Consider the following 27810-nt stretch of genomic DNA (forward strand, 5'->3'; position numbering starts at 1 on the left):
TTTCACTATTCAATCTCCTAAAGAACTGGCTACACCTCAGTGTGGCTACTGGGTCTAAACCTTAAGGAAGTCGAAATTACAACATCCACATTTCAGATTCTCCCCAACAGCTCCATTGATTGAATTCAGGTATAGTTTGTGTATGGACGGTTATCTTTGCTTTTTAGGGTAGTCAGAGATATTTGTAGATGATTTCATACAAAAGTGTGGAGTTCAGGATGACTGTCCTGATACTACCTTCCCTGCAGGAGAACTGTAGATGTGATTGAGTTGAAATGGGAGCTTATGAATCTCCAGGAGGCCCTTAAGGGAAATGTGGGAAAACAGACAGTGTCTAATGAGAAATAGAGGTTTGTGACATTGCCAGAGCAGTGACTGAGACTGGGTCTGCTTTGTATAATTAGACAAGCTAAAAAAAATGTTTTCCCTGAAGATTTTTCTTTATCTGGCTACTTCCATAGCATCTCCCTACCTGAAAGCCACGATGAACTTCAACACACCACCCACACTTCTGGAGCTGGGAAGAAGAAGCCTGCTGCAAGATGAAGCCTTGACCGTCTCAGCTCTGCAGGAACTTCCCTTGGAGCTCTTCCCAGCACTCTTCAAGGATGCGTTCAGCAGTGAACAAAGTATCATCCTGAGGCATATGGTGGTAGCCTGGCCCTTCCCATGCCTTCCTGTGGGAGCGCTGATGAGGACACCTCATCTAGAGACCTTGAAGGCTGTGCTGGGTGGCCTGGATTTGCTGTTGGCACAAAAGGTTCAACCAGGGTAAGTGACACCAAAGTAGTATGAGGGGAAGTGTACGGATCAAGAGAAGTATTCACAATATGGTCCAAGTTGAATCAGAGGCTTCTGATGCCACTATCTGTGAGGAGAGAAAAAAATGAACAGTTGTGTGTGTGGCATAGCAGAGAACAGAGGCAGGCAATGTACGATGAGTCTGTCCTGGCCTTTTCCCTCAAGGAATGGATTTAAGGGGCTTTGTGTGATAGGGTGAGAGCTGCTTACACAGTCTTCTTCTGTCATCTGAATTGTTTTTCCACTTGATCCACAGGAGGTGCAAGCTACAAGTGCTTGATTTACGAGATGTCAACCACAATTTCTGGAATGTGTGGACTGGAATGGAGGATGGCGTCTTCTCTCCAGATATTAGCCATCCACAATCATTGATTTATCATCCCATACAAAAGGGAAAACAGGCAGTGACCGTGTGGATAAACCTTTCTGTAAATCCCAGGCATTCAAGTAAATACAATGAATATTTTTATCAGTGGGCAAAGGAGAGAAAAGATGTAGTACAGGTGAACTGTCAGAAGATAGAATTTTGGACCAACCCTTTCTACGACCCATGTCTTTTGGATATAGTTGAGCCAAGTTCTATCCAGGAATTGGAAGTGTATGAACACTGGGACCTGGAAACCCTTGCAATGTTAGCCCCTGACCTGGGCCAGATGATAAACCTTCAAAGACTCCTTCTCCATAATATCCACATATCTTTGAATTGGCTTGGAAATAAAGAGGTGGAAGATTATTATGTAAGAATGATCATTCCCCTTTTCTCTAAACTCGACAAGCTCCAGCATCTCTATTTGAATGATGTCTGCTTTGTGAATGAACACCTGGACCAAGTGCTCGGGTAAGTAAGGATAGAGAACGTTATCCAGGGGCCAGATCAAAGCCTTTCTAAGTTACAAGAAATCTCAGTGCACACCTCTGGCTTTCCAGGCACTGTTAAATTCACTCCAATGTAACCTTAGAATAATTGGTCTTAGAGTAGGTGATACTCTACTCCCTGAGTTGTCACTTCAGTAAACTCAAACTGCCACATATGTGTCCATGATTTAGAAAAGTTCCTTGCCTAGAACCCAGATATAGCAAAAACAGATCTACAGAGGCTATGAAAACATATCACATTTTGCTCCGTGTCAGTTCTGTCCTGGGAACTGTATGAACACTTTCCATCTGCCTCTGTCTCCCCATGGGTCTGAGGCTATCTGAGCACAGGTAGGGGTTGAGTAATGATTGAGAGTGTTTGTGGCCATGGGGAAGCTCTGTGGACAGGACAAAGTCCGTGTTATGGAGGTGGGGCTCATTGAGCTCGAGGTTGTCATAGCCAGGAATGGTACTTAGTCTTTCCAAGACAGTACTACTGAATTTCCCTTCCTGATACCATCTGTCCACTGATGTGGTTTTGGGCTCCCAAGTGCAGAGGGCGCTGTAGCGATCCAGGCAAAAGCAACCATAGTGTGATGGGTTGAGTCCTCTATTTATAGTAGCAGGACTTATTTGTGTACTATCAGGGAGTATTCTGATCTTGAGTTTCATTATGAGCTCAGAAGGACCTTGGACCTAACTAGCCTCTTCTACCTTGAAATCATTGCCCTCTGTGTGCTGCTATTGAATTTTGAGGATGTGATCTTCTTTGTCTCTCTCTAGGTGCTTAAACAGTCCCTTGGAGACCCTTGTAATCACTCGCTGCAAGTTGTCAGAGTTAGATATGAGTCATCTCTCCCAGTGTCCAAGAGTCCATCAGCTCAAGCACCTGGATCTGAGTGGCGTTGACTTTATAAATTTAAGTCATGAATTTCTAGCAAGACTTCTAAAAAGATTGACAGCTACAATGCAGAAGTTAAAATTGAAGAGTTGTATGATCACGGATTTCCAAATGGATGTCCTCCTGCCTGCTCTGAGCCAATGCTCCCAGCTCACTGAGGTTGATTTTCTGATGAACTTCTTATCTATGGACATCCTGAAGAAGCTGCTACAGCACACTGCCAACCTGAGACAGCTTACCAAAGAAATGTACCCTGCCCCCTGTGAGGTCTATGATGAATTTGGTAATGTTCTCCCACACCGATTTCAACAACATTGTTCGGATCTTATGGGCACACTCAAGGTTATAAGGCAGCCAAAAGAGATCTGCTTTATGAGTAACATTTGTGCAGGGTGTGGAGAATACTCTGTCTACAACTTGGAGGCCGTGCTATGTTCCTGTTGGCAATGAGAGAGGTCACTGCTCAACCATGACAAAGGAAAGCCAAAAAGATTGCTTGGTGCTCTTCGTGGGGAGGATTGTTTATTGTTCATACTCATAGCCACCTGTAACTCTAGCTTCAGATGATCTGACATTCTTTTGCAGTCTCTGGGGAGGAGAATTGTACTCATCATGCACATGAATAAAAATTATACTATTTTAAAAAAATCAAACAAGTAGCATTGTGGTGACACCTTTCACTCCAGCATTGGGTTGTCAGAGACCACTGACAGATGCCTGAATTCTTGGCCAGCAGAACAATAGGCTGGAGAATTCTGAGTGTTTTTGTTGATAGCTATAGTTACCTCTCAGGATATATATATATATTCCCCCTGTGTTAGGGAAGGTATGGATTCTAGCCATGTCCTCAAAGGAAGACTTAAAGCATCTTTGGGCACAAGGTTTCGTCCTCTACTCTTGTTTTTCTCTTTTTTAAAATTATTATTATTTTTTTTAAATTTTTATTAATTTATTAATACACTCTCCTCAGACACACCAGAAGAGAGCATCATATCTCATTACAGATGGTTGTGAGCCATCATGTGGTTGCTGGAAATTGAACTCAGGACCTCTGGAAGAGCAGTCAGTGCTCTTAACCGCTGAGCCATCCCGCCAGCCCTAAATTATTATTTTTAACTTATTCACTTTACATCCTACTCACTGCCCCACTCCTGGTCACCCCTTCCCACAATCCTTCTGCCATTCTCCATCACCTTCTCATGTGAGCAAGTGTCCTCCTCCATTATTCCCCCACCCTGGCATTTTATGTCTCTTCAAGGCTAGGTGCCTCCTCTCACATTGAAGCCAGATCAGAAAGACAAGTTAGAACATATCCCAATGCAGGCAACAAATCTTGGGATAGCTCCTCAATTTTGGGAACCACATGAACAAAGGTGCACATCTGCTACATATGTATGGGGAGGCCTGGGTCCAACTGGTATATGTTCTTTGGTTGGTAGTTCACACTCTGAGAACCCCAAAGGTCTAGGTTAGTTGACTCTGCTGGTTTTCATGTGTAGTTATCCCCTTTGGGGCCTATAATCCTTTTGTTCTTTGATAATAGTCCCCTATCTCCATCCACTGTTTGGCTGTGGGTATCTGTATCTGTTTGAGTTACCTGCTAGGTAGAGCCTCTCAGAGGACAACATGTACCTGTCTCCAAGCATAAGACAATATTAGTAATAATGTTAGGGACTGATGCTTCTGAAGAAATAAAGTTTCATAGATGTGAAAAACAAGACTGTAAAAACAAGGTTTTGAGAAATACATCTGGTGGTCAGGATGCCTATGACAAACTTGTGACCTTTCTTGAGAGATACATCTGACATCAGGATGCCCAGTGATATGATAAAGTTTTGTTGGTCAAGATTCTGACTAAGCTAATTAAGACAAAACAAAGAAACAACTGTTCTCAGAAATGCCCTCTACCCTGCCCTGTGGTAAATTCCAAGAACAACTACAAGATGTCATCCTGACCCTGCCCGACCACCCAGTTCACCCCCACCTCTAAGGGACATGCCAACTTAGACCTTTCCCAGTGATTCTCCAAGGCCAGGTGTAGGGCTGGATGAGGAAAGTGACTAATTGAGCCAAGAACAGCCCCTTGAGCAGGCCAGCCAATACCTGACCAGATCCTTTGTCCTGTGAACCACCAATGACAATAGGCCAGCTAACTCTGTTGCTGAAGTCTGCCCTCTGTAATGAATAAAAGTTGTGTGTTTTTTGGGTTCGGGGTTCCCTCTCCCTGCATGGATGAGCAACACCACATACGTGGATTAAAAACCTTATACACTCATGGTATTGCAGTGGTCACTTTGTCAATCTGTGCTCTGTGGGTTGTGCTCCTGAGGTAAGGCCACTATGGGGTCTTACAACACTTGCGCATTGGATGGGTCTCAAGATGGGCAAGTTATTGGTTGGCTGTCCCATCAGGCTCTGCCCTATCCTCTCTGCCTGCAGTTCTGGTAGACAGAATAATTTGGGGTCAAAAGTTTTGTGGATGGGTTGATGTCTCTATTGCTCCACTGGGGTGCCTGCTTGGCTACAGAAAATGAGCTCTTAAAGTTCCATACCTCCAATGAAGTGAATCAGAGCTAAGGTCACCCCCCACTGATTCTTGGATGCATTCTTTATCCTAGAATTCTGTCTCCTAGAGATGTCCCTCACCTGCTAACCTCTTTAATTCACTCCTCTACATTGGAGGAATGTCAACACCTATTCAGAAAGCTCTTTCCAGCCTCCCCAATTTTAACACCTTCAGCAGACTAAATCCTCACAGTCTGTTTTCAGTATGTGCTTTGATTTGATATCATCGAGTGCCTATGAGTGTGACTTGTGTGGCTCTGTTGTGTTTCTGAGTGTGAGTTTGAGTACGTGCTTGTATAAGTCAGTGTTCTCTAGAGTCACAGCACTTGTGGAATATCTCGATATATTAAGGGAAATTACTGTGATGACTTACAGTCTGCAGTCCAACTAACCCAACAATGGGCAGCTGTGTTGGGAAGTCCAACAATCGACTAGTTGCTCAGTTCCATGAGGCTGGTTGTTTGAGGTGATCTTCTATAGAAGTAGGTTTCAGTAGGTGTGCTGGCCGGTAAGTGCAAGCAGTCAAAGAATAGTGAATCTTCCTTCTTCCAATGTCCCTATGTAGGCCTCCAGTAGAAGATGTGGCCCTGATTAAAGGTGTGTGTCACCACACCTGGATCTAGGACTCCTTTGTCCCAGGCTGACCTTGAACTCAAAGACCCCCCCCCCCCCCCCGCCTTGTTTCAGTCTCCTGGGATTAAAGGTGTGTAATATCTTGCCTGGAGCTTTCCTTGTCTATTATGCCTCAAGATCTCCATGCCAAGATCCAGTTAGAAACTTGTATCTAACGGCCTCAAGATCTAGATCACAGGTGTGCCCTCCAATTCTGCATTGTAGTTAATTCCAGATATAGTTGACAACCAGGAATAGCCATTACAGTGTTTATGTTAGTATGTGTGTATGTGAGGTGTAAGTGTGTGTGTGTGTGTTTATGTATGTGAGTATTGCTGTGTGTGTGCTTCTGAGTGTTTATGTATGTGAGCATCTCTCTCTCTCTCTCTCTCTCTCTCGTGTGTGTGTGTGTGTGTGTGTGTGTGTGTGTGTGTGTGTGTGTATGTATGTATGTTTGTGCTTATGTGTATGCCTCCCTGTGTGTCAGAAGATGATGTTCAAGGACCAGTTTTTTTCCCCACTGCAGGTTTCTGGGATCACACTATGGGCTGTGAGCTCATGTGGCAAACTCTCACTCACTGAGCCATTTTAGTGTTCCATGATCAGACTTTACTGTCTAATCCAAGAGCAGATGAAGCCTTTCCCAAGCAAATACTCTGGAGGCTCTACCCACATGTCAGTCATACTCAGTCAGTGCTCATGGAGTATGTGATCAAGGTGCTCCTAGATTTACCACTTCCCTACTATCTGTCACCCAGTGATGGCACATTTGATGTCAGCAGTTCCATTAACCATCTAGGATTCCATGTCGATAACCATGGTGTGTGTAGACAAATCTGTTTTGTCACCCATTGGGACAGGAAGTCAGCATTGATTAGGGGATCTGACTCCAATGGAGCTTAAGAGCCTTAAGAGTCTTGGGTTAGTCACAATAGCCATCAGTCATATAGAGTAATGGATGCTGCAGTCTCTTGCTGGTCTGAATGTCCTGCCATCTTGTCCATCTGTGATAATTTATGATCCCCAAAGAAACTCAGTTCATTTTTCAGCCAATGTCCAGGGATGACAGGAGCCCAAGGTTGCACACAGAACATTCATTCCTTTTGTCTCTCCAGATAAAAACCATTAACAATTGGTTTGAGTAAAATACAGAAAAATACAAATAAAAACAAATGCTAAAATAAGGATTTGATGAGGCTAGGCCTTGTCAAGCAAGTCTAGGACACCCTGGGCTGTTTGTTATACACCTGCCCTGAAAAACAAAAAATCAAAAACCAAAAACACATTGGATTTGGGACAAGTATGGTTGATTGGGGTTGGAATCCAAAGTTAAGGCAATGGAATCAGGTGTTCCAGGCTAATTGAAGCAAAATAGGGAGGTTCAAGCAAAAACAGATCATATGTTCATTTTAAATAGAGTATAGTCAAATGACAGAAAAAGGCTTCTGGGTAGAGACCACAGAGAATTTCCATTAAGCGTTAATCTTGGAAAGGGTTTGCATCTGTGCAAGCCTGCTGAGGAGATAAGCAGCAATGGTTGTAGGAGTCTCTCTACCTCTTCCTATAGGCATGGGGGGAAAGGTGCAATCAGAATTGTAAGATGTAACATGCTGGACTGGCTAGCATTTTGTATCATCTTGACAGAAAATAGAGTCATCAGAGAGGAAGAAGTCTCAGTTGGTGAAATGTCTCCATGAGATCCATGTGTAAGACACTTCTAAAATATTGGTCAATTTGGAAGGACTTAGTCTATTGTGGGTGTACCATTCCTAGGCTATTAGTCCTGACTTGTATAAGAAATCAGGTAGAGCAAGCTGAAACCTTGTCTTGCTAAGGCTGACATGCAAAAGATTTTTTTAAAACAATCCCAGGTGAAAAGATGTTCTGCTGAGCAGACACAGGAAAGAATGTTTACCTGAAGCAGACACAGGTGAAAGAACGTTTTGATAAAGCAGACATGTAAAGGATGCTTGATCAAGGAGTAAATAGGACCCCACAGACAGTGGGAGACCATCACTGAGCATTGGTTTGGTTTGCTCTGCCTCTCTGCTTTTCACTAACAGTAACCATGTATTGGATTGCCTTACAGCAATGTTGAGCTCAACTTGTGATAATTGCCAAGAACTGTTCTTGAGGCTACCATGCCAGGTTGTTGCTTCTCTGGCCTCTCCTGAGGCCAGTTGAAAAATCTGGTGGTTTATTCTGTTTTGACCTACAGCTGGGGATTCCTGCCTGATGTCTACCTGCCTAGAAAACTGGACTGAAGTTGCTTTGGAATCAGAGTCAGACTTTGGCAGGAGGGTGTGGCTATAAAGGAAAGGTTCAGCTGCAAATTATATAAAGAGGCACAGCAAATGCAAAAAGAGGCAAAGAAATGCTAGATCTCTTAGATCTTGGAGGCACAGACTTTCTCAACCGGAAAATAGCAATCTGCCACCAGTGTCCAGATCAAGTAAGTCCCTCAGCTCCATAGGGATACCTCATCTCATGCAACCTACTCCAGCCTTGTCCTCACTTAAAAGTTTGTTTATATAATGTATTACATGCTGGTTATTCCTTTTTGAGATGAGTTCTCTCTACATAAGTTTGTCTGGCCTGTATCTTAGATATTCTGTACTTTTTAGCTTATATCCACTTAGTACATACCATGAATGTAATTTTGAGGTCTGGGTTACCCCTCTCAGGATGATATTTTCCAGTTCCATTCATTTGTCTGCAAAAGTTATGATGTACTCATGTTTAATAGGTGAATAGTATTCGAGTGTGTAAATTAACTACATTTTCTGTATCCATTTGTCAATTGATTACCATCTGGGTAGTTTGTAGCTTCTGGCTATTACAAATACGGCTGCTATGTACATAGTGGAGCATGTGTTTTTGTGGTATGGTGGGCATCTTCTGGATGCCTAGGAGTGGTATAGCTGGCTTGTCAGGTAGTTCTGTTTCCAATTGTCTGAGGAACAACCAGGTTGAATTCCAGCGTGGTTGCACCAGTTTGTAATCCTGCCAGCAATGGAAGAATGTTCCTCTTTCTCCACGCCCTCACCAGCATCTGCTGTCACCTGAATTTTTGATCTTAGCCATTCTGATTGTTGTAAAGTGGAATCACAGGGTCATTTTGATTTGCATTTCCCTGATGACCAAGGACTTTGAATGATTTTTTTAAAGTGCTTCATGGCCATTTGAGATTATTCTATGACTGAATTAGGGGAAGGATTGATGAAGATGAAGGAGATGGTGACCCCATAATAAGACCACCAGTCTCTGGGTTGGGGATTTAGCTCAGTGGTAGAGTGCTTGCCTAGGAAGCGCAAGGCCCTGGGTTCAGTCCCCAGCTCTGGAAAAAAAAAAAAAAGAAAGAAAAAAAAAAAAAGAAAAAAGACCACCAGTCTCAACTAACATGGATACCTGGAGCTCCCAGAAACTGAGCCACCCAACCAGGCAGCATACAGGCTGGTCAAAAGCCCCCAGAACATATATATCAGATGACTGTCTGGTCTGGCTTCAGAAAAAGAAGGTGCACATAATCCTGGAAAGACTTGAGGCCCTAGAAATAAGGGATGCCTGGGGGGGGGGTTGTGCTGGAAGGGGATCACCCTTTTGAAGTCGAGGAGGAGGAATTGGATGAGGAACTGTGGAAGGGGGGCAATGGCTGGAATGTAAATTTTAAAAAAAGAAAAATTGCCCGGCTTAAAACTCACTGAGATTCTCCTACCTCAGTCATCTGTGAGCTGCTTAACAAGAATATCCAAGTGTGTTCTCAATTATATATAATTACTGATAGGGTCTCTGTGGTTCCTGTGGGACCTTTTGCTTTATTTAGATTTGTTTTTGTTTTTTGAGACAGTTTCACTAAGAATGTCAGGGTGACCTTGCATTCAAGGCAGTCTGAGCTGAAATGTCAGATGTGAATTGCATAAGTTGCCTTCACTACTGATCTTTATGTCACTTTAAGCCCAGAGTTCTTTGGTGTGCTTTTGATCCCAGCAAGAGGGAGGCAGAGGGAGGCTATGAGTGTTCAAACAGCCATGTCTTTTAAAAAGGCAAACAAGGGGCTAGAGAGATGGCTCAGTGGCTAAGAACACTGAGTGCTCTTCCAGAGGTCCTGTATTCAATTCCCTATAACTACATGGTGGCTCACAACCATCTGTAATGGAATCTAATCTTCAGGTGTGTCTGACATCAGGGACAGTACATTAAATACATACATACATACATACATACATACAAACATACATACATACATACATATATAACTAAATAAGGCAAAACAAGCAAACAAAATTAAAAAAATCAAATGATATTTGCATCTGCTCACTGATACATAGTCTCTTATTTTCATGGAACTCAGAATGTCCTCTAACTTGAAGGAAGAAACCTGCATATATATGTGTATATCGGTACATATATGTATATATGTAGTATATATGCATGTGTAAATGTACTTGCACATACATATGTGTCTGTGAGTTTGTGTCTGTGTGTATGTATTAAGACTTTATATCCCAATCACAGTTCACCTCTTCCTCTCCTTCCATACCCACCACTGACTACAACAGAAAGGCATAAACTATATGGTCTCTAAGTTTTATATCAGCCTAATTTATACAGCTAGTTTCAAAGCAGCCGTCGATAAGACCATGTCTAAAAGAAGCAAACAAAATAAACCGATAAACAAAAGCACACAATATATTTCCATCTGCTGAAAAAGTCCATACTTTTCAAAGAAATCAGGATGTATTCAAAATTTCAGGAAGAAGCTAGCATATTTTTTATTAGCTGTTCAAATGAAAAATCTGAATATAACTTGAAGTTAAAATGTCTGCTCCTGTTTTTATTTATTTATTTATTTGTCTGTTTTTTGGTCTTTCACTAGTTTCTATAGGTCATAGGCAATTTGTTCTGGTGATGTAGAAATAACCAATTATGGCATTGAGCTAGAGATCTACCTGACTTCATCATGTGAATTATAATCTCAACCTCTTAGCCTGTTCTTTCTGGATGAATTGTAAAGAGTTACAGAGGATCCCAATGGCTACTGAAGGTTTACTAACTTTAGTGTTTCTTTCTCATATATTTTTTTTTAAGCTCTCTAGGCTTGCAGGGCTCAAGCTTGGCGGTTTCTCAACAGGTCCAAAAGTCCTGTATGGGTGATAAGCAAAGATTGATGTCAATAACTAATGATGGGAATTTCAAAGACATCATGACCTGTTCCACATAGTGTTGCTGGATAAATAGAGAGTGTGGAAAGTTTGGAAACTGTTTTCCTTTGCTTTTCTTTGAGGGCCTGGAGAGCTAAGCAGAGTCTACCCATCATCTAACAACTGACTGAGCCTTCAGAGTTCCGGGTTATCCCTTCCCAGTGGGATGTATTCACCCCAACTGTGGCTGGAATTTGATGTGGTCTTTGGGAACTAGGATACTTTGGAGAGGCTTCACACCACCTGGGAGAATTAATGGCTTTGAAACCAACAAAGGCTAGATCAATCAGTTCTGGATTAGACATTCTAGGGTAGCATAGGCTGTGAAGTGGTGGGACACACATTTAATCTCAGCCTTGGGAGGCACAGGCAGGAAGTCTCTATGGGATTCACGCCAGTGAGGTCTATAAAGCAAGTTTCAGGACAGCCAAAGATATAGGTAGTGCTATAAAGCCCTTATCTCGAAGAACAAAGAGAAAAAACCCACAACAACTGAGGGTCCTGAAATCGGTGGACTGAGTTCTCCATCCTCATCAGTACTGATATAGCCCTCACAGTTTCCTGTGTGGGCAGAAGGGCTTCTTAAATTTATTATCATTAATGGTATATTTTTTTCCGGCTTCCCTAGTCTCCCTCTTTAGAAGAAGACACAATGAACGTCTACTCTCCACCTACCCTCCTGAAGCTGGCAAGACAGAGGTTACTGAGGGAGGAGGCCTTGGCCATTTCTGCTCTCAAAGACCTGCCCTATATGATGTTCCCAGTGATGTTTGAGGAGGCCTTCATTGATGGACGTACAAAGATCTTGACATCTATGATAACCTTGTGGCCCTTTCCATACCTTTCTGTAGGAATGAATATAAATAACCTCAACCTGGACACTTTGAAGGCTGTGCTTGAGGGGCTAGATATACTGATTTCACAAAAGGTTCGCTCCAGGTAGGCAAGACCAGCTGGGGTTAGGGAAATGTTCTGAGTGCTGAGAAGGGGCAACTAGGGACAGAGAATATTTGTCCAACCACGGATCAGATGCTTCTGATCTTCATTTTTTCTTCACCCCAGAGTCTCCACTGGGTGTAGAGGCTTAGAGGGGTATAGAGGTTTGGGCTCAGAATCACCTATCTGGGCAAATAATAACTAATGTAGAAGGTAGAAAAAAATAGACACACCCAGTGAGGAACTGGTCTTTTCCTACATCCCTCAAAGGTATAAGTGAAATGAAGTTTTGGTTTAAGGGGTCTGGAATGGAGGGAAGTAACAGGACTAAAGATACTCTTCTTGCTAAGAATGCTATTCATTTACTCAGCATAAGGCTCAGGGTTTGATTCTAGGCACAGGGAAAAGCAAACTTTTAGAAACTGATGAAGTGTAAGATGTGGAAAAGAATCCTACTGTAAGATGTATCCTCCCTTACCATCTAAGAACTATACTCATTTTTCCCACAGTAGGTGCAAACTCAGAGGATCAATTGGAGGGCTAGAGACCATGAGGTGTGTGGGATATGGGCTGGATTCCATGAAGGTGAAGGCTTACCAGATTTCAAGACACAGAAGCAGCCAGTGGAGAATAGTCCTGACTCTGGGATGAAGAAAGAATTGAAGGTGATTACTCAACTCAACATCCTGTAGGGCAGACCTGATGAATCTACTATGTACTTGTTGCCGGGGGGCCCAACAGAGAAAAGATTCCATTCATCTATGCTGCAGAATGCTTGCGACTCAGGGCTTAACTGAGGCTGCAGTCACAGAAATCTTCAATAGTGTTCATGCAGACCGTATACAAGTGCTGAGCCTAAGTTGTGTCTTCATAGATGATTTGGCTTTCCTTATTCCCTATATGATACAGACGAACATCTTCTCACACTCATTCTAGATAGAAAGAATCACAGGTACGATCAGTATGGATGATTTTGAAGAGCTTGATGAGAAGTAAGTAAGAACATTGATTTCTCAACTTCCCACATTCTACTGTCTCCAGGAACTCTATATAAGTGATGTCTCTTTTATAGACGGCAACCGAAAGAATGTCTCAGGTAAGGAAGGACTGAGAAGGCCCACTAGACCAGAGAAAACACATATCTTTGTTTTTCTCTTTTCCTTGGTTTTATTCTATTTTTTGTTTTGTTTTGTTTGCAAGCTAGTGGCTCCATGGTGGTGTGGCTACCATACACCTAGCATTCTAAGAGATATAGCCTATCTGAGCAGATGAGTGCTGTAATAAGATATGTATGACCAGGCATAAGCATACTTCTTATTTCTCAAATGTGTGAAAGGTTTTGAGTCCAAAAACAGGTTGAGTAGATGAGAAATTTGTGACACTAGATTTCAAGGTGAAGAAAACTGAACATGGACTTTGGAGGAACAAAACCTCTGAGAACTCTTAAAAATAGCACTAGGAAGTTGTTGAATTTTGTTTGGGGGTAGGTAGTCCTTCCTATGTGCACCATGTTGGCCTGATCTATCCATTGCTGTGGTTTCCTGCCAGACACTCAATTATGCCTATTGTGATAACTATAGGCCACAAACTAGAGTGCTGTGAGTTGAATAAACAATCAAGAGAAGGCCATGTGCTGTGGGTTGACCCCAATAATATAGTCAGAATGAGTTTGTGAGAAGTGACATCTGCTTAGCTGCCAATCCTATCAACCCTCTTCAACACGATTTGGCAGAAAGCAATTATTTGTTCTCTCCCCAGGTGCCTGAAGAAGCCATTGGAGACACTTTTTATCAGTAATTGTCAACTCTCACAGTCAGACTTGGATTACCTGCCCTATTGCTGGAATATTTTTGAGCTCAGATATCTGTGACTTACGTAATTTATTTACGTAATTTATTCCCTGTTCCTCTTGCATTTCTTCTTGAGAGAGTTAGACATGCCCTGGAATGCCTGATTTTGAAGTCCTGTGATATGGGGGAATCTCAGTTCAATGCTCTGCTGCCTGTCCTAAGCCAATGTTCCCGCCTCATAGAAGTTAATTTCTATGACAATGAACTCTCTCTGCTTTTCCTGAAACAACTACACCACACAGCCAACCTGAGTCAGCTGACCAATGAGGTGTACCCTGCTCCCCTGGAGTGCTGTGATAACAGAGAAGTAATACTAACACAGAGATTAGAAAATTTTTGTCCTGAGCTCTTGGATATACTTATGGCCGAAAGACGGCCCAAGAAGGTTGCCTTTGCTACAAGTCAATGTTCTAACTGTGATGGGTCCTATGTTTATGATTTGGAGTCCCAATGTTGCTGTTTTGAAAAGAACCACTGAAAGGTTGACTGTGGAATGGAAAAATGGAGGCTTAGTATTGGGGATTGATGAAACCTTTAAGAGAATGTCCCTTGCTGAAAGGAGCATGGATATGTCAATCACCTAAAGGTCTGAGACACACTAGACAGGCAAGATCTTCCTCTGAGCAGGTGAATGGTTGTTGCATCTACAGAAAGTATCAAGCACTCTTTTCTCCTCTAGGATTATCATAGTTTGAGTGTGTTACAATACAGGCACCCATCCATGAGGACATTTTCCCCTCTGTTGACTGAATACAATAAATGTGTTGACTTTCTGAGTTGCTGATATGTCTCTGTCAGCCCACAGAGCCTAATTATTCCCAGCATTTCCGCACCTGTGTCTGGTTTCTTCTTTCCTCATCTCCATGATTACATAAACATCAGATTTGTAGCGTTCCTTGCATCTCAGGAACAGGTCTTATAAATGAGACCCAAGCGCAGGGCTTCACAAAGTGCTCAATGTTTTGAAATCAATTTAGTATGTAATATATTCAGATCACAACAACTGAGGTAGATATGGGGAACAGTGGGCTGAGGGGTCAGGTTTCTTCAGCAGTCAGGAAAAATGAGAATCAAGTGAATACCAAGGCAGGCACAGTTCAGGTGTCCTTGTATTTAACCTTTGCAGGAAGACGTTATTTGCAACATATGGACATTCAGAGACCTGATATCAAAATTAGAAGGATATGTGACCTTAAGCTATCTAGTTCTTCTTATTTCCAGAACAGTTTATATGTTGGCTAAGAAGAGATTCACTTAGGCAGAGAAATATGTCCTAACACCATCCCCTGGTTCCCTGGGATGGATCCTCATGGGGGACTCCCAACCTTCATGTGTAGTGTGGCTTCTTGAAGATATTGAGGTGACTCACAACAGGCTGTGGAGAGGAGGATGTTCTCTATGATAAGTAAGGAACTTATCACAGTTTCCTTACTCACTTTAGTTCATCTCTTTAACATCCAGGCTGGCCAATTTGTCTAGACCTAGTGCCATGGAACGGTGTCTCACCGACTTGGTATGGGTCTAATTTTCCTCTCTAGAGTGTCTGGAAAGCTGAGACTGAATATGTGCACCTCCATGCCAGGTTATTTTCTTTTTAGAAAAATGTACCAGGATGTTCATGAGATTCTATGAATAGCCTGAGATAATTTAAAATAATGAGTTTTCTTGAGGAATTCCCATAAAGAATGAAAGATGTCTCTGGCTGAAGTGAGGGATGAACTATTATGTAGGTATTCTCAGTGTCAGGCCAAGATACCCTCAGACCAAGTTCCCAACACAGAGGAGATCTATGTGCCTCAGAGGGACACGGGGCAAGGGATAAGAGGCAATGACAGGAGATAGAAGACAAAGGAGAAGGGGAGGGAACAAGAGAGGAGATAAACGACTGTTTGTTCTTGGGGACAGGGCAGGAACAGAGGACTGCTTCTGGATATAAAAGAGACAGAATACCTAGCCTATAGGCCAAAGGCATGTTTAGAGCTAAAAGGTAAACCCCATGTGGGAATGAGGTATTTTATTTAATTGGGGTGGTTAATTACGTAAGTCAAGAGGGGCTTTTGATTGCCGGACTTGAGAGCTCTGTCTTGATAATGTACTTCAAGAAAAGGAAGTGTCCAAATAAAGGAGTTGAGTATTGGGGCTACCTTTTGAAACATAAGCAAATTGTTTTCACCAAGGGACAAGGATGAGAAATAAAGACCAGGGCTGCCAGGCCCATGTTTGCTGTTGTCTGACTGGCTACAGTGCCATCACTGAGGCAGGGGGATTGATGAGAGTTGTAGTTTCAAATCAATCTACAGATCAAGACCATGTATCAAAAGAACAAAAACAAAAATGAAAAGTAACTTCCCCCCAAACCAAGTACATACGTAGTGCCTCACACTCAATAAATAAATAAAATAAATAATTAAAAAAAGAAAGTAGGCAGTTTCCGGGCCGAAAGAGTGAGCGCCGCTCCGGGCGCACGGGGAGCAGAGGCGGTGGCGGGCGGCGGTGGCACCCGGAGCCGCCCAGTGCCCCTCCCCGCCCCTCCAGCCCCCGACCCAGCCACCCGCGCCCATGGCTGCTCGCCCCCCGGGGAAGTCCCCAGGACTCCGCACCCCGCGCCACCGCCCAGCTCGCAGTTCCGCGCCACCGTGGCCATTCTCACCTGGCGGCGCCGCCCGCCCACCGCCCGGGCCACAGCCCGCGCGCCGCCGACAGCCACAGTGGCCGCGACAACGGTGGGGGACACTGCTGAGTCCAAGAGCGTGCAGCCTGGCCATCGGACCTACTTATCTGCCTTGCTGATTGTCGATTTTCATAAGAGTTTACAACTTTTCTAAGAATTTTTGTATACAAAGGAACTTTTTAAAAGACATCTCCGGTTTATATTGAATCCAAAGAAGAAGGATCTCGGGCAATTTGGGGGTTTTGGTTTGGGGTTTTGTTTCTAAAGTTTTTAATCTTCGGTGACTTCGAGGTTTGGGTACCCCTCTCTCTTCTTCGGACTCCGGAGAACCTTCTGGGCCCCCACATTAATGAGGCAGCCACCTGGCGAGTCTGACATGGCTGTCAGCGACGCTCTGCTCCCGTCCTTCTCCACGTTCGCGTCCGACCCGGCGGGAAGGGAGAAGACACTGCGTCCAGCAGGTGCCCCGACTAACCGTTGGCGAGAGGAACTCTCTCACACGAAGCGACTTCCCCCACTTCCCGGCCGCCCCCACGACCTGGCGGCGATGGTGGCCACAGACCTGGAAAGTGGTGGAGCTGGTGCAGCTTGCAGCAGTAACAACCCGGCCCTAACCCGGAGGGAGACCGAGGAGTTCAACGATCCCCTGGACCTAGACTTTATCCTTTCCGACTCGCTATCCCACCAGGAATCGGTGGCCGCCACCCTGACCACCTCGGCGTCAGCTTCATCCTCGTCTTCCCCAGCTAGCAGGGGCCCTGCCAGCGCGCCCTCCACCTGCAGCTTCAGCTATCCGATCCGGACCGGGGGTGTGACCCGGGCGTGGCTGCGGGCAACACAGGTGGAGGGCTCCTCTACAGCCGAGAATCTGCGCCACCTCCCACGGCCTCCTTCAACCTGGCGGACATCAATGACGTGAGCCCTTCGGGCGGCTTCGTGGCTGAGCTCCTGCGGCCGGAGTTGGACCCAGAATACATTCCGCCACAGGTGGCGGGCTGATGGGCAAGCTTGTGCTGAAGGCGTCTCTGAGCACCCCTGGCAGCGAGTACACCAGCCCTTCGGTCATCAGCGTTTGCAAAGGAAGCCCAGAGGGCAGCCTCCCTGTGGTAGTGGCGCCCTACAGCGGTGGCTCGCCGCGCATGTGCCCCAAGATTAAGCAAGAGGCCATCCCGTCCTGCATGGTCAGCTGGTCCCTAGAGGCCCACTTAAGCGCTGGACCCCAGCTCAGCAATGGCCACAGGCCCAATACACACGACTTCCCCCTGGGACGTCAGCTTCCTACCAGGACTACCCCTACACTGAGTCCCGAGGAACTGCTGAACAGCAGGGACTGTCACCCTGGCCTGCCTCTTCCCCCAGGATTCCATCCCCATCCGGGGCCCAGCTACCCTCCTTTCCTGCCAGACCAGATGCAGTCGTAAGTCTCCTCTCTCCATTATCAAGAGCTCATGCCACCGGGATCCTGCTTGCCAGAGGAGCCCAAGCCAAAGAGGGGAAGAAGGTCTTGGCCCAGGAAAAGAATAGCCACCCACACTTGTGACTATGCAGGCTGTGGCAAAACCTATACGAAGAGTTCTCATCTCAAGGCACACCTGCGAACTCACACAGGCGAGAAACCTTACCACCGTGACTGGGACGGCTGTGGGTGGAAATTCGCCCGCTCAGATGAACTGACCAGGCACTACCGCAAACACACCGGGCACCGGCCCTTTCAGTGCTAGAAGTGCAACAGGGCCTTTTCCAGGTCGGACCACCTTGCCGTACACATGAAGAGGCACTTTTAAATTCCACATAGTGGACATGACCCACACTGCCAGGAGAGTTCAGTATTTTTTTTTTTTTAACCTTTCACACTGTCTTCCCACAAGGGGAGGAGCCCAGCTAGTGAGCGCTAAAATCATGGTCAAGTTCCCTGCAAGTCAGCTTGTGAATGGATAATCAGGACAAAGGAAGAGTCCAAGAGACAAAAGAAAAGAAAAGAAAAGAAAAGAAAGGAAAAGAAAAGAAAAGAAAAGAAAGGAAAAGAAAAGAAAAGCAAAAAAATACTAAAAAAACAAACAAAAAAAAAGAAAGAAAAAAAATCACAGAACAGATGGGGTCTGAGACTGGATCTTCTATCATTCCACTATCAAATCCAACTTGAACAAGACTGGACTTACAAAATGCCAAGGGGTGACTGGAAGTTTGTGGATATCAGGGTATACATTAAATCAGTGAGCTGGGGGGAGGGAAGACCAGAGTCCCCTTGAATTGTGTTTCGATGATGCAATATACATGGGAAGACCACCTTGTATGCTCTTTGCCTTCTAAAAAGCCATTATGACGTCAGAGGAAGAGGAAGCAATTCAGGTACAGAACGTGTTCTAATAGGCTAAACGATGGCGCTCGGTGAGTCGTGGTTCTAAAGGTACCAAATGGGGGAGCCAAAGTTCTCCAACTGCTGCATACGTTGACAAGGAAAATCTATTTTTGTCTTCCGATCTACATTTATGACCTAAGTCAGGTAAATAAGCCTGGTTTATTTCTGTAACTTTTTTTTTTATGCAGACAGTCTGTTATGCACTGTGGTTTCAGAGTGTGCAATAATTTGTACAATGGTTTATTCCCAAGTATGCCTTTAAGCAGAACAAATGTGTTTTTCTATATAGTTCCTTGCCTTGATAAATATGTAATATGAATTTAAGCAAACTTCTATTTTGTATATTTGTAAACTACAAAGTAAAAAAAAATGAACATTTTGTGGAGTTTGTATTTTGCATACTCAAGGTGAGAAATGAGTTTTAAATAAACCTATAATATTTTATCTGAATGGAAAAAGAAGAAAGTAAAGAAAAAAGAAAGAACGGAAGTTGATCAGATGGATCGGAAACTGTCTTACAGACGAGGTGTGGTGGCACACGCCATGAGTCCCGTTACTCTACGGGAAGGAGCGTGGAGATTTGGCACATGACTAAATAAATAAGACTTCACTGTGGGGAATAACACCGAATGGGCTCTGGCATTTCAGGCTAGTGTGAGGTTTTCTGTTTTGGCTTTCAAAATGGGAACTCCAACCATGGAGATAATGAAAATAATCGCAGGCAACATGAGTTTGGTTAAAAAGCAACCAATCAGTAGGCAAGTTTTGGTTGTGAGATGGAGGGCAGAGCGCAGTGGGGAGGGATTAATGAGCCTTGTTCTCAGTTTTCATCTGCATCGCACTGTGTTAAAGCCTATAAATAATGTAAATGGGATTTTCATAAAATTTTGCTGCCTTCATCAGAGAGATGGATGCAGAGGGTTTTTTTTTGGGGGGGGGTTGTTTTTTGTTTCTGTTTTTTTTTTAAGAGAAATTATGTGAAACACTAAAAATTAGATTGGTATTTCTTTATACATACATGAAAGAAAAGGAAATTTTCAGTTACAAAACACACATGGATGTTTGAATATAAACTGAATAGAAATAAAGATTGATGTCAATAAAAGAAAAAGATAGAAAGAAAACAAATGGGGCTGGAGAGATGGCTCAGTGGTTAAGAGCACTGACTGCTCTTCCAGAGGTCCTGAGTTCAATTCCCAGCAACAACATGGTGGTTTAAAACCACCTATAATGGGATCTGATTCCCCCTTCTGGTTCATCTGAAGACAGCTACAGTGTACTCACATAGATAGAATAAATCATTTTTAAAAAGAAAGTAAAGAAAAAAAATGGAAGTTGATCAGATGGATTTGAACCTGTCTTACAGACGAGGTGTGGTAGCACATGCCATTAGTCCCGTTACTCTACAGGAAGAAGCGTGGAGATTTAAATGGCTTGGGGGCCAGCCTGATGTAAGAAGCAAGTTCTAGAAAGGAAATCAAGAAATAAAGTAACACACCTCGGGCATTTGATTTTTGACAAAGAAGCCAAAACAATACAATGGAACAGAAAGTTAATCTTCACCAAATGGCACTGCTGGAACTAGATGTCTGTATTCCAAAGAATGCAAATAGATCCATATTTATCACCACACAAAACACAAGAACAAACGGATAAGACCTCAACTTAAAACCAGACACACTGAATCTATTAGAAGAGAAAATGGAAAGCAGCCTTGAATATATTGGCACAGGAAAACTTTCCTGAACAGAACTCCCATGGCTTAAGCACTAAGATCAAGAATTGATAAATGGGACCTCATGAAGGTGCAAATCTTCTGTAAGGCAAATCACACTGTCAATAGGACAAAACAGCAGCCTATATACTGGGTAAAAATTGTCACTAACACGACATCTGTAAGAGGCCTAATATCCAAAATATATAAAGAACTCAAGAAGATAGACTTCAGAAAACCAAATAAACTAACCAACAAATGGGGTACAGAACTAAACATAAAATTCTCAACAGAGGATTCTCTAGTGCTTGAGAAGTAAATAGAGAAATGTTCAACATCCTTAATCATCAGGGAATTGCAAATCAAAACAACCCAGAGATCGCACCTTCCACCAACAAGAGTGGCTGAGATGAAAAACTCAAGGAACAAACAGCACGTGCTAGTGAGGATATGGAGAAAAAGGAACATCCCTCCATTGGTAGTGAGATTGGAAATTTGGAGAACCTCACTGAAAAAATCAAGCTGTCGGTTTCTCAGAAAATTAAAAATAGTTCTAACCGAAGACCCAGCTATACCAGTCTTGGGAATATATTCGAAATGTTTCACAATACCAGAAAAACACATGCTCCACTATGTTTACGGCAGCTTTATTCATAATAGCCAGAGATAGGAAACAACCAACCCCAATGTCCCTCAACAGAAGAACTGATGAATTGATACAGAACATATAGTTTATTTACACAATGAAATACTATTCAGCTATTAAAAAGGGAGATACCATGAATTTTGCAAGCAAATGGATGGAACAAAAAAAAATATCATCCTGAATTAGGTAACCCAGAACCAAAAGGACACGCATGGTATTTACTCACTGATAAGTGGATATATAGCCATAAAATACAGAATAAGCACAATATATACCCCAGAGACACAAAGAAGTTAAACAAGAAGGAAGCCCCAAGCAAGGATGTTTGAGACTTACTTAGTGGCAGTATTAGGTACACCTTTGTTGGAGTAGATTTAGCCCTGATAAAGGAATTGTGTCACTGTGGGTGTGGGCTTTCAGATCCTTCCTGGCTGACTGGAAGCCATTCTTCTCCTGTTTGATTTTGGAACAAGTTGTTGAACTCTCAGCTCCTCCTGAACCATAAATGCCTGGGTGCTACCATGTTCCTACCATGATTATAATGGACTGAACCTCTAAACCTGTAAGCCAGCCTCAATTAAATGTTGTTCTGATAAGAGTTGTCTTGGTCATGGTGTCTGTTCACAGCAATAAATCCCTAGCTAAGATAGTATGAGAACTGGGGAAGGGATAAGATCAGATTTGGGGAGACACGGGAGAGAGGTGCAGAGGGCAGGAGAATGAATGCAAATCTGCAGGTGTGGAGGATGCAGAGGTGTGGATCATTAGACAATCTCTAGGAAGTGTTGTGGGTAGGGAAGCTCCCAGGAGTCAATGTGAGTGACCTTAGCTGAGGCACATAGCAATAGGGATCTGGAACCTCTTATAGCCAAGCAGAACATCCAGTGTGGGGAGATTAGGACACCAACCCACCTCCAAAATTTTCCAGGCAAAATGTGTTCCATCTACAAGAAATGCAGGAAGAAAACTGGAGCAGAGACAGAAAGAATGGTCAACCAATAACCAGCTCAACCTAAGACTCAGTCTATGGGCAAGAACCAATCCCTGACACTAATAAAGATACTCTGTTATGCTTGCAAAGAGGAGCCTAACATAATTGTCCCCTGAGAGGCTCTACACAGTAGCTGAATGAAACACATGTAGATACTTACAGCCAAACAGTGAATAGAGGTCAGGACCCTTAAGGAAGAGTTTGGGCAAGGATTGAAGGCCCTGAAGTACATGGATACTCCACAGGAAGACCAACAGGGTCAACTAACCTGGACCCCTGGGAGCTCTAAGAGACTGATCCACCAACCAAAGAGCATACATGGGCTGGACCAAGAACCCCAGCAAATTTGTAGCATATGTGCAGTTCAGTCTCCATATGGTCTCCCCAAGAGTTAGAGCAGAGTAGTCCCTAAAGCTGACTACGGATTCTATTCCTAAACTGGTCTGGCCTTGGTGGAAGTGGGTGTGCCTAATCCTACAGAGACTTGGTGCACTGGGTTGGGGGATATCCAAGGGATGCACCACCCTTTCAGAGTAGAAGGGGAGCAGGGAGAACTGGGAAGTAGGCAACATTTGGGGTATATATATATACATAAATAAATATCCAAAGATCAAAGAAGAAAAAAGTTTTAGGATGCTTCTAATATGATTTACTTTATACGTAATATTCTTTTAAAAATTAATGTTATTATCTTCTCTTACTAGAAAGATACTGAATGAGTAATAAAAATTATCTTGTCATTTCAACCAGTAAAAAATATAAATAAATAAATAAATAAATAAATAAATAAATAATAACAGGACACAATGGCATCCCACAGAATGGGAAGATATCTTCATCAGCCCTGCATCTGACAGAAGGCTGACATTCCAAATACATAAGGAACTCAAGAAACTAGACATTAATAGACAAAATGATACATGTGAAAAATGGGGCCCAGCCCTAAACAAGGAACTCTTAACATGAGAATCTTTAATGACTGAAAAGCACTTAAGAAATGTTCATCAGCTTCCAGCTTGCACCTATGCCTGATTACAGATCCTGTTCTTCAGCCCCTCGCCCCACCCTGTCTACACCGAGACAGCTTGACAGCCAGGAGTTCTGACACAGACATGCACACAGATCCAGCTCTTCAGACTGCCTGTCATACCCAGAGACAGCAATGACCTCCTACACCTGATAAACAACTTGAACACAGTGTCTAGATATAAAATTAACTCAAACAAATTAGTAGTCTTCACTTACATAAAAGATAATTTGGCTGAGAAGGAAATTAGGGAAACAACACCCTGCACAATGGTCACATATAATATGCAATATCTCGTGTGACTCAAATCAAGCAAGTGAAAGTTCTGTATGACAAGAACTTCAAGTCTTTGAAAAAAGAGATTGAAGACCTCAGAAGATGGAAAGATCTCCAAAGATCTCTAAATTGAAAAGCTTCTGTAAATCTAAGGGCACTGCAAATAGCAATCTACAGAGTGCGAAAAGATCTTTATCATTCCTACATCTGATAGAGGGTTGATGTCTAAAATATACATAGAACTCAATAGTTTAAGACTCCAGAGAACCAAATAAACCTATTAAAAGTGGGGTACAAGCAAAAGAAAGAATTCATAACTGAGGAATCTCACATGGCTGAGAAGCACCTAATGCAATAGTCAACATCATCAGTCATGAGGGAAATGCAAATTAAAATGACACTGAGATTCCACCTCATACTAATTAAAATGTCTAAGATGAAAACCTCATGTGACAGTAGATGTGGAGAAAGGAACATTCCTCCAATCCACTTTGGAAAACAGTCTGGCAGTTTCTCAGAAAATTGGAAAGAGCTCTAACCAAAGACCCTGCTTTACAACTACTGGGCATATAATCCAAAGATGCTCCAATGTATAACAAGGACATGTGCTCCACTATGTTCATACAATCTTATTTATAATAGCCAGAAGTTGAACACAACCCAGATGTCCCTCAAGGAAGAATTAATACAGAAAATGTGATATATGTACACAACAGGGTGATACTCAGCTATTAAGAACATTAATATTAATATTAATGACTTCATGAAATTTGCAGGCAAATAGATGGAACTAGAAAACAACATCCTGAGTGAGGTGACACAGACACAAAAGGACACACGTAGTATGCATTCACTGATAAGTTAATATCAGCCCAAAATTTCAGAATATCCATGATACAACTTGTAGACCATATGAAGTTTAACAAGAAGGAAGACCAAAGTGTGGACATTTCAATACTACTTAGAAGGGGATAAAATAATCATGAGGGACAGAGGGAGGAAGGCACCTATGAGGGAGATAGGAGGGGGAGGGAAAGGAGGGCAAAATCAGGTATGGAACAAGACAGAAGAGAAGTCCAGAAGGTCAGGAAAATGAATAGAAATATATAGCAACACTGGGCAAGGAACTAGGGGTAGCCACTAGAATGTCCCAGGTGGCAGGGAAAGGAGTGGTTCCCAGGAACCAACAGGATAGGCATTATCCAAAATATCCAGCAAAGGGGAGATATATCCTATAGGGATCACCTCTAATAGATAGCCAGAGCCCCAAGTTGAGGGATGAGTCCACACACCCAGTTCAAAATTTTTAACTCAGAATCGTTCCTGTACAAAGGAAACACAGGAACAAGAAAGGAAACAGAGACTGAAGGAAAGGCCATACAGAGACCATCCCACCTAGGGATCCATCCCCAGTTTATAGACACCAAACCCTGACACTATTGCTAATGCCAAGAAGTGCTTGCTAACAGGACCCTGGTATAGCTGTCCCCTGAGAAGCTCTGCCATGACCTGACTAATGCAGATGCAGATACTCACAGCCAATAACTATACTGAGCCCAGGAACCCCAGTGGAAGAGTTAGAGTAAGGACTGAAGGTGCAGAAAAGGATTGCAATCCCATAAGAAGAAGTTTCAACTAACCTGACCTCATCTTCTGTAACTTGACAAGAGTGACAATGGAGATTGGTGTACACCAACCTGGCCACAAAAACTTTGACCTACAATTTGTAAATGTGTAAAATGTGTGCTATAGTAAAGATGGAGCAGAAATTGAGGGAGTAGCTCATCAGTAACTAGTCCAGCTTGAGACCCATGCCACGAGACAAAATCCAACCCTGACCTTGCTAATGAGATCCTGCTCGTGGACAGAAGCAGAGCATAACTACCATCAGAGATGCTTCCCCCAGCAACTAATGGAAAGAGATGCAGGGACCTACAGCCAAACATTAGGCTGAGCTTGGAAAATCCTGTGGGAGAGAAAGAAATGAAAGATCATAGGTACTAAATGAGTAATGAATCCCACAAGAAAACCCACAGGATCAGCAAACTTTCATCCAGAGGGGTCTACAAGGTCTCTGCACACGTTACAGTTGTGTTGCTTGGTCTTCATTTGGGATTCCTCACAGTGGAAGCAGGGGCTTTGTGACTCTGGTGCCTGCCTTTGGTACTCTTTCCACCTACTGGTCTACCTCCTATAATCTCAATAAGAGAGGATGATCCTATTCTTACTGCTACTCGTGGCAGGACAGCTAGCTGATATCAATGGGTCGCTCACTTTTTCCGACAGGAAATGGAAGAGGTGGGGATGGAAGGTGAGGGGAGATGCTTTGGAATAGAGAAGGTATGGAAACATAGAATGTTCATTAATTAACTTATTACTTAAATAATTAAAAGGAGCCCAATTTTTTCAAAAAAAGGTAAGAAGTACAGTTTGAGACAAAGAAATGTGTAATTATTTTATTTTTATTGGATTTTTAAATTTACATTTCAAATATTATCCCCTTTCCCAGTTTCCTGTCCATAAACTGCCTAACCCATACTCGCTCCCCCTTCTTCTATGAGGGTGATCCCTCCCCCCCATCTACCCATCCCTTCCCACGTCTCTGCCCTGATATTTTCCTACACTGGTGGATCCAGCCTTGGCAGGACCAAGGGCTTCTCTTCCCATTGGTGCCCAACAAGGCCATCCTCAGCTACATAATATGCCTATAGAGCCATGGGTTTGTCCATGTATACTCTTTGGGGAGTGGTTTAGTCCCTGGGGACTCTGGTTCCTTGGTATTGTTGTTCTTACACGGTTGCAAACCCCTCCAGATACTTCAATTCTTTCTCTAACTCCTTCAATGGGGACACCTTTCTCAGTTCAATGGTTGGCTGCGAGAGTTCACCTCTGTATTTGTCATGTTCTGGCTGAACTTCTCAGGAGACAGCTATATCAGGCTCCTGTCAGCATGCACCTCTTTGCATCCCCAATAGTTACTGGATTTGGTGCCTGTATGTATATGGGCTGGATCCCTAGATGGGGCAGTCTCTGAATGGCCTTTCCTTCAGTCTCAGATCCAAACTTTGTCTCTGTCTTCTCTCTGTATCTCCCCTTAAGAATATTTTTGTTCCCCCTTCTTTTTTTATAAATATTTATATATTTATTACATATAAGCACATTGTAGCTGTCTTCAGACCCACCAGAATAGGGGATCAGCTCTCATTACAGATGGTTGTGAGCCACCATGTGGTTGCTGGAATTTGAACTCAGGACCTTTGGAAGAACAATCAGTGCTCTTAACCACTAAGCCATCACTCCAGCCCTTGTTACACCTTCTAAGAAGGACACTGGTCATCCTTATTCTTGAGCTTCATTTGGTCTGTGGATTTTATTTTGGGTAATCCAAGCTTTTGGGCTAATATCCACTTATTAGTGAGTGTATATCATGCATGTTTTTCTGTGATTGTGTTACTTCACTCAGGATGATACTTTTTTAGTTCCATCCATTTGCCTATGAATTTCATGAAGTCATTGTTTTTAATAACTGAATAGAACTCCGTTGTATAAATGTACCATATTTTCTGTATCCATTCCTCTGTTTGAGGGCATCTAGGTTCTTTCCAGCTTCTGGCTATTATAAATAAGGCTGCTATGAACATAGTGGAGCTTCTGTCCTTGTTATATGTTGGAGCACCTTTTGGGTATACACCCAGGAGTGGAATAGTTGGATCGTCAAGTAGTACTATATCCAAATTTCTGAGGAACAGCCAGACTGATTTTCAAAGTGGTTGTACCAGTTTGCAATCCCACCAAAAATGGAAGAGTGTTCCTTGTTCTCCACATCTTTGCCAGTATCTGTTTTCACCTGAATTTTTGAACTTAGCCATTCTGACTTGTGTGAGGTGGAATCTCAGGGTTGTTTTGATTTGCATTTCCCTGATGACTAAGGATGTTGAACATTTCTTTCTTTGATTCTCAAACATTCGATATTTCTCAGTTGAGAATTCTTCGTTTAGCTCTGTACCCCATTTAAAATAGGGTTATTTGATTCTCTGGTGTCTAACTTCTGGAGATCTTTGTATATATTGGATATTAGCTATCTATCAAATGTAGGATTAGTAAAGATCTTTTCCCAATCTGTTCATTGCAGTTTTGTCCTAATGAGAGTGTCCTTTGCCTTACAGAAGCTTTGCAATTCTATGAAGTCCCATTTGTCAATTCCTGATCTTAGAGCATAAGTCATTGGTGTTTTGTTCAGGAAATTTTCCCCAGTGCCCAGGTGTTCCAGGCTCTTCCTCAATTTTTCTTCTAACAGTTTGAGTGTATCTGGTTTTATGTTGGAGGTCCTTGATACAAATGGACTAGAGCTTTGTTCAACGTAGTAGGAAGGGCTCAATTTGCATTCTTCTGCATGCTGACCTCT

The 27810-nt window shown here is 43.0% G+C and overlaps 2 protein-coding genes and 2 pseudogenes across 2 annotated transcripts; all 4 read left to right on the forward strand.

Annotated features, from left to right (window-relative positions):
- Nucleotides 1–484: 484 nt before the first annotated feature.
- Pramef5 (PRAME family member 5) lies at nucleotides 485–3007 on the forward strand. The gene is made up of 3 exons (XM_087551836.1): nucleotides 485–771; nucleotides 1058–1639; nucleotides 2440–3007. Exons 1-3 carry the CDS (start codon nucleotides 485–487, stop codon nucleotides 3005–3007), a joined length of 1437 nt encoding a protein of 478 aa, XP_087407962.1.
- A 5096-nt stretch (nucleotides 3008–8103) lies between these two features.
- Oog2l-ps1 (oogenesin 2 like, pseudogene 1) lies at nucleotides 8104–14504 on the forward strand. The gene is made up of 4 exons (XM_087551783.1): nucleotides 8104–8186; nucleotides 11564–11874; nucleotides 12381–12967; nucleotides 13630–14504. Exons 1-3 carry the CDS (start codon nucleotides 8109–8111, stop codon nucleotides 12520–12522), a joined length of 531 nt encoding a protein of 176 aa, XP_087407909.1. The 5' UTR covers nucleotides 8104–8108; the 3' UTR covers nucleotides 12523–12967; nucleotides 13630–14504.
- On the forward strand, nucleotides 12835–14199 carry LOC148006142 (oogenesin-2-like; annotated as a pseudogene).
- Nucleotides 14505–16654: 2150 nt separating the features above from the next.
- Nucleotides 16655–18211, forward strand: LOC148006143 (Krueppel-like factor 4 pseudogene; annotated as a pseudogene).
- The last annotated feature ends 9599 nt before the right edge of the window (nucleotides 18212–27810 follow it).

This window comes from Rattus norvegicus, chromosome 5 (assembly GCF_021556685.1).
Source record: "Rattus norvegicus strain SHRSP/BbbUtx chromosome 5, alternate assembly SHRSP_T2T, whole genome shotgun sequence".
Classification (NCBI taxonomy): Eukaryota; Metazoa; Chordata; class Mammalia; order Rodentia; family Muridae; genus Rattus; species Rattus norvegicus.